Genomic DNA, 12762 nt, shown 5'->3' on the forward strand with positions numbered 1-12762 from the left:
AAAAAAACCGACAGAGCTCATGTTTATGCAGGGGGGCAAGCCCCTGCACCCCACAACCCCTTACTTTTTATATTCTCACTCAGAGATTGCACTACAGTGGGGAAAAGAGAATATTCCCTTATCCCCACTGTGCAGCAATCTCACCAACATCCATTTCCCCACATTTTTCCCTTTTTTTTAGCACACTGTCACAAAAGTGCTTTGTCAGTGAAAAGCACTTTCGCGAAAGTGTGCTCGGCCATTTCACTTTTGGTGAAATGGCAATTCAATAAACAGTATGGATCCCATATATATATATATATATATATATATATATATATATATATATATATATATATATATATATATGTATATATATATATATATATATATATATATATATATATATATATATATACACATATATACACACACACACACACACACACACACACACATATAAATACACACGCTGACACATCAGTATATATTTTCATGTACTCATACTTTAATTCTCATTGTTCTGAGGATCATACTTACCATCCTTGAGCATACAAAGAGACTCTATTGAACCGTCATGAAGTTGTAACTCATTGAGGTATTTGTAAAGCAAAAATATTCATATCACAAGCTGCATAGAAACCCACAGGATGCTAGAATACTGAACATACTTATAATGCAAAACGGAACTTTGATAGCAAAAAAATAACAGTATGACTTTTGTAAACTTGCTCATATGAAGCAGTGTCAATTTCATGATCCACATCAACCATAAGCCTGTTTTTAATTATGATATGCACTACAGCTGGCTAAATTAAATGATATGAAACTACATGACAAACTACAGTCACAAAATTATGGGAGTAATTTTTTTTAAAAATCCTTTTTGCCCTCTCATTGTCAGCCAACAATCAACCCTTAACAAACATTCATCTCACTCATTCCTCATAGTGTGATGGCCTATTGCAGAGAGCATCACTCAAGCACTCTTCAAGGGATTTTCTGTTTAGATCCTGACCTTATCCCTTTGAAGTTAACTTGGGTGCCCATATCACAATGAGGGCATGCTATGCCCTTCCCTGCTTATGAGGGCTTCCACTCATGCATTAATAAAGCCTGATTTTACTAGCTTTTATAACCAGTGGACATAATGGTTGAGGTCTTCGCCTCCCATGAACAAGGTAGAAGGTTAAATCCTGACCTCCGCCCAATGCCTATATGGTGTTTGCATGTTCTGCTTCTGTCTCTGTGGGATTTCTCCCACCTCCCAAAAACATGATGAGTATTGCCATCTCAAGCTCATCAACAAATTTTCCATAAACCCAGCCAGAAATATCCATCACGTGAGCTCCTCTGTGATTAATTCTGTATAGCCACCCTTAGTGACAACAGTCTTCAACCTAGCATTATTTATAGTTGGTCTACACTTGTTTCTCCTGCAAGCCTTGTTGACTTGGGGCTCTTGAGGCATTGTAGCAATTGCCTCATGTGCACAGACAACCCATCTACTAATAACACACTCTAGTACAGAGTGAGAGAGATGTATTTACACCAAGAATCTAGAATCCATGCTCTCTCTCACTCAAAACAGGAACACACAGATGGTTGTCAACTCACCCACCACTACATATGCTCATAGTACCACTACTCATATAAATACCACTACTGATACACATAGTATGCATCAAACACATAAATCCACATACGTGGAGGTTTACTCAGAAATCAAATTTTCTTGCCATTGAAGACTCAGTAGTGAGACATACAGATGCCCCAGTCACCAGGTTGGACAAGGAGGAAGTCACGGTCAAGCTGCCTGTCCTGTGACAGGAATCGTCAGATCACACATGCACTCAAGTCTCTCAGCAACAAGTACCGTTATGACTGTGTCATAGTTCATAGAGACATACCTCACTGGACTATATGAAGAGAGACATGGTTGAGCTCTCTGAGTGTGTGTCCCAGGCAGGTATGTTCCTAGCCTTGAGCAGCATGCTACTCTCACCTAGAACGATGCCACATTCTAAACTATAAATAATTGATTTCAGTAATTGGCTCAGTTTTTGGTGTAATTCAAAGTGATCCAGTTCCTGTCAGCCTGGGAAGCCATGGTCGACAAACCTCTTCTTTGCCAGAGATAGTTTGCACATGGCATCTCTAGGCTTTTGGCTGCTGGCAAAGGCTCTTACCTTCCCCATAGTGCCTTTTTTTTAGACAAGTCCTTGAAAACAACATTACCAATGTGAAATTAACCAATTAGACCAAAATAAGGGTCATGCTGTTAAATGCTAGTAGCTTAAAACAAAAACTGCACTCCCTGGAATCACTTCTATCACTAGAAGATCTAGATGTCTGTGCAGTCACAGAAACCTGGGTCAAGGCCTTAGAGAATACCCTGGCCTTGCAAGGCTACAATGCCTTCCACACCTTTAGACCGCAAAATGAACATCTGAAAACCAAAGGAGGTGGTGTTTCAATCTATATTAGAGATAAATTCTCCTCCTGTCTAGTTAGACTGGACAACTGCATGGAGTTACTCCAGGTCCAGGTTACGGTGGGTAAGACCCCCATTCAGTTCATAGCCAGTTATAGATCCCCCTCCATGGGTCACGACTCCCATGAAGCCTACTTGGCCATACTGGAGACAATCCAAATATTACCGAACATACTAGTTATGGGTTATTTCAGTTATCCCACCATGAACTGGGAAACCTATGCTAGTCCTAACTCACTAGCGTAAAAGTTCCTTGACTTTGTTAATTCATATGTCCTGGAACAAATTTCCCACACCCTGACAAGGGGAACAAACATTCTGGATCTGGTCCTCATCAACATGTCAAACAGATGCACCGCTGTAACAATTGAACCCTCATTATTAAAACTGACCAGAAATCATTCACCTTTGAGCTGGCACTAACACTAGAACTCATAAATGGTGAATTCAGACTAAAAAACTTCACCAATGCCAACTATGCCCTCCTAGGTGAAGGCATAGGTAACTACACAGAAGCTTACACTAAAGCCCTGTACAATCACTTGCATAATTGTATAAACTCGGCAGTACCAGAAAGAATCAAAGCCAGAGCCCTAAGTAAAAACAAGCTGCCATTGTGACATTCAGCATCAAAAAACTTTACAGTAAACACAAAAAGTTGTTGTCCAAGAAAACAAAGGCAAAGCCCCAACAATAGAAATCCACCCTCTTCAGCCTCAGTAGGCAAATAAGACAACTTTTCAAATCCTCCAAGGGCTCCTTTGAGAGAAACTTAGCAAGTACAGCCAAAGATAACCATAAGGCCTTTACAGCTACATATGTTACCTAAAGGGTAGGGCCCAAGCATGTGCAGAACTAGTGTCCAACAGTATCACACACACTAACCCCACAGAGATAGCAAACTTGCTAGCGGATAGGTTTGGTGAAAGTTTCACTCCCTTATGCACTCCTAACTTACAAAAAAACCTTACCCCAAACTCTCCCTCCATCCTACATATTTGAAGTGCAGGTCCTCAAAGCTTTGTCCAAGGCAAAAAACACAGCCTCAGCGGGACCAGATGACATCCCAGGCTGTCTTCTAAACAGGCTAAAACATAAACTAGCATCACCACTAAGTACCCTTTTCAATCATAGCTTAACAACAGGCTTTGTTCCTGTGGAACGGAGAGCAGCAGCAGTTATTCCCCCTCCACAAACGTGGCGTAGCAACAGAACCAGGGAATCACAGACCCATAAGCCTGACCAGCCTCATTTGTAAGGTCATGTAATGAATCATTATGGGCCTCATAAATAAAGACATAGGTGACCTCCAAACCTTGGATCCTACCTAATTCGGCTTTGTGAAGGGCATATTCTGCCTATTAAATCTGGTGGATTTCTTTAAAAATGTGACCAAGGCCTCGACGAGGGCAAATCTGTGTACACAGCATACCTTGACCTGGCAAAGGCTTTCAACACACTCCCACATTCAAGCATTACTGATACACTTAGCAAACTGAATGTAAACCCTTTGTTGTAAGATGGTTTGCCAACTGGCTCATAAACCAGACACATGCTATCAAACTGAGTGATTCCACATCAACGAGCAGATGTGTTACCAGTGGTGTGTCACAGGGATCGGTGCTGGGTCTCCTACTGTTTGATATATACTTCTCAGACGTTCAGGTCAAAACTAAGGGGTAGTGGATGACCAAGTTTGCAGATGACTGCAAACTAGGTGCAATCATTGGTTTCCCAAATTATGTCTCTATACTCCAGGGGGTCTATATTATATATTCAAAGCTTCAAAATTTCGAACCTCATATGCTCAACAACATATGAGCAAAACTTGAAACCTCGAATATATAATAAAAAAGTAAAAAAACAAACAAAAAAACTTACCATAATCCTCTGAGCAGGGGGGCAAGCCCCCTGCACCCCCCCCACAACCCCTACTTAAATATATCAACTCCAAGACCACACTTCAGTGCAGAAAAGGTAAAATTTCCCATTTTGCACATACGGAGCCATTGCCTTTCACCTTCGAACTTTTCAAAGTTCGATCATATGTTGTCGACCATATGATATTCAAACTTTGAAACGTTCGGCATTTTAATAGGGACCCTACTCCAGGAGAGTCTCAAAGAGACCAACAACTGGTGTATTAGTCATGGTCTCAAAATGAATGCAAAGAAATGCATCATCATTCCCTTCAGCACAAACAATGCCCCCTCACACTATCAAATCAGCAACAATACCCTAAGTACCCAAGAAGTGGTAAGGGACCTGGGAATCACAAGTTGACTGCGACCTTAACTTCAACCACCATATGTCTACTGTAGTAAGGAAAGTTTTCTGTGTAGCACACTTGATTAGTAAATGCATCACCTCAAGAGCAAAATAACTTATAACTCCTGTATACTCGGCACTTATCCTGCCCATAATTGAGTATAACTCCCCATTTGGCATATACCATAATAAGCACCTGCAGCAGTTAGAAAGACCTCAGAGGTTTCTAACAAAGAAGATTAAGGGGCTCCAGCATGTGCCTTACACAGACCCACTAAAGTCCCTGTCATTATACTCTGTATCATATAGACTTCTTAAGGGAGTCTTATGCCTGGCCTACAGAGCAATCCAAGACCAAAACTTAATGAACTCACTGCATATCTGTAAATCAAACAGGACTAGGGCTACCCTTTCCAGGGACCTAAATATGGCCTGCAACTTAAATAGGACATGTTAGAGGGACAGATTTATCTCCCAGTGACTGCCATGTCTTTGGAACAGGCTATCAATTCATGTGAAACAGAGCACCTCTATGACACTGTTCAAGAGGAACCTGGACGAGTGGATGAGGCACCGTAAATTCTTACCAGGGATAGAGACCACAACCCTCCTGGACATGGGCAGTCATCACCAAAATGCAAGCTTGGGTATTGACTAGTATTTCTATGGTATTACATTGGGATGCAATGGATAATCTAAAAATGATCTCTGGGGTGATAGCCTAGTAATCTCTTATGATCTTGTGATCCTAAGGCTTGAGTTATGAGCAGCAGCACAGACTCTAGATGGTGCCCTATAGTGGGAAGAGTTGTATAGGCCAACCACTTTGGGTATTTACTGTGGTTTGCAGTTTTCTCAGGATAGGAGAACACAGATCACAGGGTGCAAACCATGTCAGGGACAGCCACTTAATGGTGTAAAAATATCACCAAATGGACATGAGTATGGGCAGTTGCCAGTGACAAGAGGGTTGAGGATCTAACCTATGCCAGGAATTCATGCTAATGGTGAGTGGGGTATATGTGCCCCTATTGGCCAGTGTGTGCTCACAATGAAGCCCATCATCCCTAGGTCAATAAGCTACTGGCCAGCCGGTGTCCTGTTGTCCAGCTTGGGTTACCTAGGAAAGGTCTGTTGCTACACTCATTGTAGGTTCACTAACAGGATGGAACTTGAAAGTGGATGATATGATGGCAAGGAGCAGGCTGGACATCCTATGTATCTAAAATCCAAGATGGAAGGACAATGCAGGAAAGTCAAATGGCTTGGGATACAGAGCCTATTACTTAAGAGGAGGATAGGCTAGAAATGGTGTGGAAATTGTGGTTAGGGAGAGGGTTCAGATGACAGTGAGAGATGTCAAGAATTAGTGTTAAACTCATGACAATCAGACTCCAGTGTTAGGATAGGGCACTATTCATAATCTCAGCCTCTGCCCCCACAGCAGGGTTGTGATAGCAAATAAAAGAGTGTATTCAGACAGCAGTTGGAGGACCTACCCGATAAAGCAGGACAACATGAATTGGTGTTGATAATTGGTGACCTAAATGAACATATCAGAACAGACAGAACAAGCTATGAGGACTGTCTTGGTCCTGATGGGAAGGGCAACAGGAATAAAGAAGGAGTGGCCATTCTAGACTTCTGCCTGGCAAATGGCTTCATGGTGGCCAACTTATGGTTCAACAAGAGATCACACGCAAGAGTGACCAACATGCAACTCATGCAGACTTTCTACTAATAAGGAAAGGACACTGGGGTAGAATCAGTGATTGCAAAGTCATCCCCGGTGAAACAGTTGGCCTACAGCATAAAAAAACTGGTTGCTACAGTCAGCTGCAAGCAGTGGTCAGAGAAGGCTCTAAGTTCAACAGAGACTAGATTGAAGACCTGGAGGTTGACAGGAGAGGAAGCATGAGAGTTCAAGGAATTACTCAGTGCTTAGCACCTCAAGAAGAAGAGGAAATAGATGGAGCTGAAGAAGAATGGCAGCACCTCAAAACATCATGTCTGAGGACTACAGAACAGGTATATGGCTGAGACAGATATGGAAATAAGGTACATAAAGAAAGATGGTGGTGGAATGTTGAAGTCCAAGAAGTCATCAAAAGAAAGAAAAGTCAAAGTGAACTTTATTGTCATTCAGACCACACAACAGTGCAACTGAACGAAATTGGGTTACTTCAAACTCAATGTGCATACAACATATACTGATAATATTAATACAACAATAACACATATACTAATGCTAATCCAACATTAACAACAATAAGACATTCAACAGGAACAATGACATGCACCAAGACTATTCCACTTACATGTCTTCGTCAGTACCCAAAATATTGCACAGATAATAATATATTGCACAGATCAGAATCAGACAGATTTCAAGTTGCATGGAATGCTAACTTGGCATATTGCACAGATCGTTAACTTGGCATAGTTAATATTGCACATAAGGTATAGGAAGGGCTATAGGAAAAAGTGGGAGATAGAAAAGATGGACGAGGCTAAGAAGGAATACCGGTTGGCTAACGAAGATACAAAGAGAAAAGTTGCAATAGCAAAGAAAGTATCAGAGGCTCTCTACTAGCTTCTGGAAATTGACTTGGTAGATGGCACAAAGAAACTCTATCAGATTGCAAGGCAAAGACAGAAAGACATCCTTCATAAGGGATGCCAGCAACAACCTGTCCACCAGTCCTCAGGAAATCAAAGCCAGATGGAAGGAGTACTTTCAGTAGCTAATGACTGAAGAAAACCTCACAGAAGCTATACTGGTCCAGACACAAGAAGAGAAGGAGCCCACCCTACAAGAAGTAAGAACAACACTAAGGAAAATGAAGTCAGGGAAACAGCAGGCTGACATGTGGTCACAGCAGATATGATTCAGATGTTGGGTGATATAGGGGAGAAATGGTTCTTTATGGTATTCATAGCAGTATGGTGAGAGAGATGCATCCCAGATGACTGTAGAATAAGCATACTAGTGCCAGTGTTCAAGAACAAAGGGGACTTTCACAACTGTGGGCAGTATAGAGGTATCAAACTCATGTTCCTCTGTACAAAAATTCTGGAGAGGGTGAATGATAAGTGAATACTTAGACTAGCAGAAAATAATGTGTGAAACGAGCAGATCAGATTCAGATCATGATGCAGCATAGCTGACCTGATGTTTACACTCAGTCAGGTACTTTAGAAGAAACTATAGATGAGGAATTAGTCTAATGGGCATTTCTGGACTTTGAGAAAGTATATGACGAGGTCCCAAGAAAGCTGATTTGGGCAGTCATGAGATGATTCAAAGTCTAAGAAACATTGGTAGAATTAGTGTAGACTATGCATAAGGACTCTATAACACAAATATGATCAGTGTTCAGTATCATGGAGGGGTTCGGAGTGGGTGTGCATAAAGGTTCAGCTCTGAGCCCACTGCTGTTCATACTGGTGATGGACTACATTAGCATACAGGTCTGAGGGAGCAGATCAACAAAGTTACTGTATATGCAGACAATATGGTATTACAGGCAATCTCTGAGCAAGAACTTCAGTAAAGGATAGTGGAATGGAATGCAAAACTGATGGCACATGGGATTTTAGACAGTAATGCAAAGGCAGCAAATGGGGGAAATCAGAAGAAGCTGAAAACTGATATGGAAGGGAAAACAGGTTAACAGCTTCAAGTATCTGAGGGGTTGTTAAGGAGAAGGGAAGTCTAAATGAGGAGGGCAAAGGCAGAATTAGAGGAACTGCAGCCAAATAGCACAGAGTGTCAGAGGTAGAGTATGACAGAAGAATGCCAAAGAAGTTGAAAAGTAAGGTGTACAAAACGATGGTACAGAAACAGTTCTACTGTATAGTACAGAAACCTGGGCAGTGAAAGCAGAGTGAGCTAGAGGTGATGGAGATGAAGGGCTTGAGACAGGTAGTAGGATGCACACTATGGGACAGACAAAGAAATGAGGACATCAGAGCAGACGCCAGATTAGCTCTAATTGCAGAAAAGGTCAAAAAGAACAGATTAAGGTTCCTCAGGCACATGTACAGAGAAGCAGAAGACAATCTGGTGAAGATGATTTGAGATAGACAGGAGGAATGTAAGAGGAAAGAGGGCATGTAGCAAAGCGGTGGATGGATTGTGTGAGAGAAGACCTGTGACAGGCAGGCACGAGGAAGGTAGGAGACTGGCCTTGACTAGAGAGAGCAAGATGGCGACAGTTGACATAACACCTGGATCCCATGCAGAAAATGGCGGGAAAAAAGGGATTGATGATGAGGATGATGATGATGATGATGATCACTGGCTTGATCATGTTTCTGATTATGTCTGCTTTTGCCTACAAGCCTCTTCTTGCATTGGTAAAACAACCACTAGAGACCAGTCCTTATCTCCATGGTAGACAAACTAATATTTGCCCGTTAATCCTACCTTCCTCTGCACAGCTCTTCCAGCACATTTTTCTTCCTTGGTTCATTATAACTGGTAAAATAAATGGTGGCTTTACAAACCACATTTTATCACAGTTTTAAATTGAAGGGATCAGAAGAAAGATGTGGTAAACACAATGTAAACATTACATGCAATGTATATATCTGAGGAATGCTGAATTATGAGGAAACTCTAATCTTTTCAGAGACAGGCTTATAATGTGGGCATTTTTTACAACTCGTCTTTAGTTCCAAATCTTGCTGTAAAAGTACATCACTTTATGAATCTGACAGCTATCATTGTCCAAGTACTAATTTTTACAAAACCTCAAGAGATCAGCAATAATAAATTGCTAGCAATGTATCCTACTGTTGACACTATATTTTGAAGTAAAACTTCTACCTGAGCTAAATTTTGATGAAACAATATTATAGCAATGAGTGTTGTAAAAAACAATTTATGGGGGTTAAAATGTCTTGCTGTGTATGCATACCTGTGTGCAAGTGTATATTTGAAATAGTTCTAACTTCATTTATAAAGAGAATATGTTGCTTTACATTCCAGAGAACATTGATGGATTTTTTTTTCAAATTAGACGTTTCCTTAAAGCTCAAGTCTGTTTTTCATTATTTCATGGGGGTGTGATACCTGAATACTGCATAACTGAGCACAGGTATATAATTTAGTTTCTGATAATTGCTATGTTTAATATATTCTTTACTTCAGAATGTGACATTTCAGTCTTCTTATTCAGGCTAATGTAAATTCATAAGACTAACTAATGAACTTTAAATGTGAAACAGCTTACCAGTGGCACATTAAGTTCTGACCAAGTGATGTTAGGTACTGATGACAATCGCTGAAAGACAATTGTTGGGAAGAAATTGTTGAAGTGTCCAGTTGCAGCTATATGCAGGCATACTGCAGTGTTAAAAGGCAAGGTGAAAACAGGAAGATCCCATTTGCTGTTAATGGAGGCCAATCCACTTGTCAGAATTGGACTGAAAAATAAAATAAATATAAATAAATAAAATGAGAAAGAATGCAGTTAATGAAACATTAAAATGGTAGTCAAAACAGTTAAGAAGAATGTAATCACATGTATGCCAGTGGTTCCACTTGAATATGAGTCCACAACTTTTAAAAGTGAGATAAGATTTTATACCTGAAAATAGCACTGTCTCCATTCTAAAATGTTTTACTTCATATAATCTAATGTTAGTAAATATTATTGTATTTTAGTAGGAATATAAATCAAACAGAATTAATAGATGTTAAAACACAACACTGTTAATGTACTTGTGTATGAGTTGTCTGTGGCTGAAAAAGGCTGCAGGAGAGGACCTTACTCAGTTAACAAATCAGAATAAATAACATACATTATTGAATACTGGGGTGGAAAGTCTTTAATTAGCTTTTGGACCTGGAAGCTGCATTAATAATCTAAGCAGGGTTTCAGATCAGGAAGCTGTAATTAATAAAATGCTAATGACTAAGATCACGAGAGAGGACATTTTAATTTAAGACTAAGAATTATGGACAAGATTCTTTTATTTAAGGGCTTGTACACAGTAAGCTGCTCCACAGAAGTGGGCATTCATTCCACTGTTAACATTTATCTACAATTTATCTAATTGTATTTTTTTTGTTTGTATTTCATGAAAAGTAATTATCTGGTTTATTAAATAATGTAGAAGGTAAAGTTCAACATGCTGTCTCATGTAAAAGGTCACCTAGTGAATGCTCATTAAAATTATTCTAAAAGGAGACTGCTAAGAATAAAAGCACTCTGGTGGCAAACAAACCTATGTAAATTAGTCTGTCCCAATAGACCTATCAGATTAACTGTGTACAGTAGCCAATCAGGGATGCCTTTTTCCCAGTCATTCCCTACCCCTTAGCTATAGGAATCACTAAAATTTTGTAATCCCAGAAGGAAATTCTGCACACACAACACACCCACATATGCAAAGGTCCTCAACAAAAACATGCCCAAACAAAAAAGACCTCTGAGGCAAAAACACACCCGAACTCCACTGCCCACCACACCACACACCAAACACAGTCCAGACAACTGTGTCTCACAGCCACTAAGGCCCAAACATAAACCCAAAGAGCAAAATAGCAGCAAAGGAAGAGAACTACAGGTGCTAAATCCAGTAAAATACCATTATTGGTACACCAATACTGGGTTTAGCACCTGTGGTTCTCTTCCTTTGCTGCTATTTTGCTGTTCTGGTTGGTGAATTTTGCGTTTTCCAAACCTAAACCCAACATATTAGTCATAGGAGACTCCACTGTGAGACACACAAATGTGTTCCTCACCAGGCTGGATAAGGAGAAAGTCACAGTTAGTTGTTTATCAAGTGCTAGAATCCAGCATATCACCCATGCACTCAAGTCTCTCAACAACAGGTACGGTTATGATTCTGTCATAGTCCATGTTGGTGTGAATGACTTGAGAAGTACCTCCCTGGACTATATGAAGAGAAACATGATTGAGCTCGCTGAATATGTGTCCCAGGCAGGTATGTTCCTAGCCTTAAGCAGCATTCTACCATCACCCAGAATGATGCCTCAATACAAACAAAAAATGATTGACTTTAACAATTGGCTTACTATCTGGTGTCATTCCAATGGATGCAGTACTTGATAGCTTGGGAAAACATGATTGACAAACCACTATGGGTTTGCCAGAGATGGCCTGCATCTGTTCCCCTTGGGCTTCAGGTTCCTGGCAAAGGCTCTTGCCTCCCCCATAGTGCCTTTTTTAGGCAATGCCATGAGGTCAAAACTACCAACATGAAAATTTCATCAAAACATAAATTAAAGGTCATGATGCTAAATGCTAGGAGTCTAAACATGGAACTGCACTCATTGCAAGCAATCTTAACCCTGGAAGATGCTGACATTTGTGCAGTCACAGAAACGTGGTTCAAAGCTGCAGAGAGCACCCCAGCCATACCAAGTTACTCATCCTATCATACATTCAGACGACAAACTGTGGGCAGTAAAGCAAAAGGAGGCTGAGTAGCAAAACAGTATGACGCACAGGAGACATTCCAGGTGCAGTTAACCAATGACTGGACCCCTATTCAAGTCATAGCTAGCTACAGGCCCCCAACTTTGACTCAAGATGCCCACTCCACCTATCTGGAATGCTTTGAATCTATCAAGATTCAACCCTTTACCCTGATAGTGGGTGACTTTAGCGATCCAGCCACAGATTGGAAGAACTACTCATGCCAAAACACAAATGCCCAGGGCTTCCTTGATTTCGTCAATGCAAATGCTTTGGACCAGCTGGGCAACATCTCCCCACAAGAGGTGAAAATATCTTGGACTTAGTCTTAACCAACATGAGTAGCCACTGCAACATCCCTACAGTGTCATTCTCCTTGGTTAGGTCCGACCATAAAGTGATCACTTTCGTAGTCACTATCTCCCCTGCCCACCCCCCCAATAGGGTCAAAAAAAAAAAATTTCTGCAAAGCTGATTACAACCTCCTGAGGGAAGGTATAAACAGCTTCACAGCCCCCTCCCCCTCCATAGGAATGGGCACATATGTCCAAACTTACACCAAAGTATGAT

The 12762-nt window shown here is 40.7% G+C and overlaps 1 protein-coding gene across 3 annotated transcripts in view; it reads right to left on the minus strand.

Annotated features, from left to right (window-relative positions):
* The window catches only part of LOC122807165 (urea transporter 2-like), a 235351-nt gene that overhangs the window by 33980 nt on the left and 188609 nt on the right, over positions 1–12762 (minus strand). For all 3 annotated transcript variants that reach the window (XM_044078200.1, XM_044078209.1, XM_044078215.1), the window contains one exon: positions 9979–10171. In XM_044078200.1, coding sequence (XP_043934135.1) covers positions 9979–10171 — 193 coding nt within the window. The remainder of the gene's footprint in view (positions 1–9978; positions 10172–12762) is intronic.

Source organism: Protopterus annectens, chromosome 1.part1, assembly GCF_019279795.1.
Source record: "Protopterus annectens isolate FY-2018-M chromosome 1.part1, PAN1.0, whole genome shotgun sequence".
In the NCBI taxonomy this organism is placed as follows: domain Eukaryota; kingdom Metazoa; phylum Chordata; order Ceratodontiformes; family Protopteridae; genus Protopterus; species Protopterus annectens.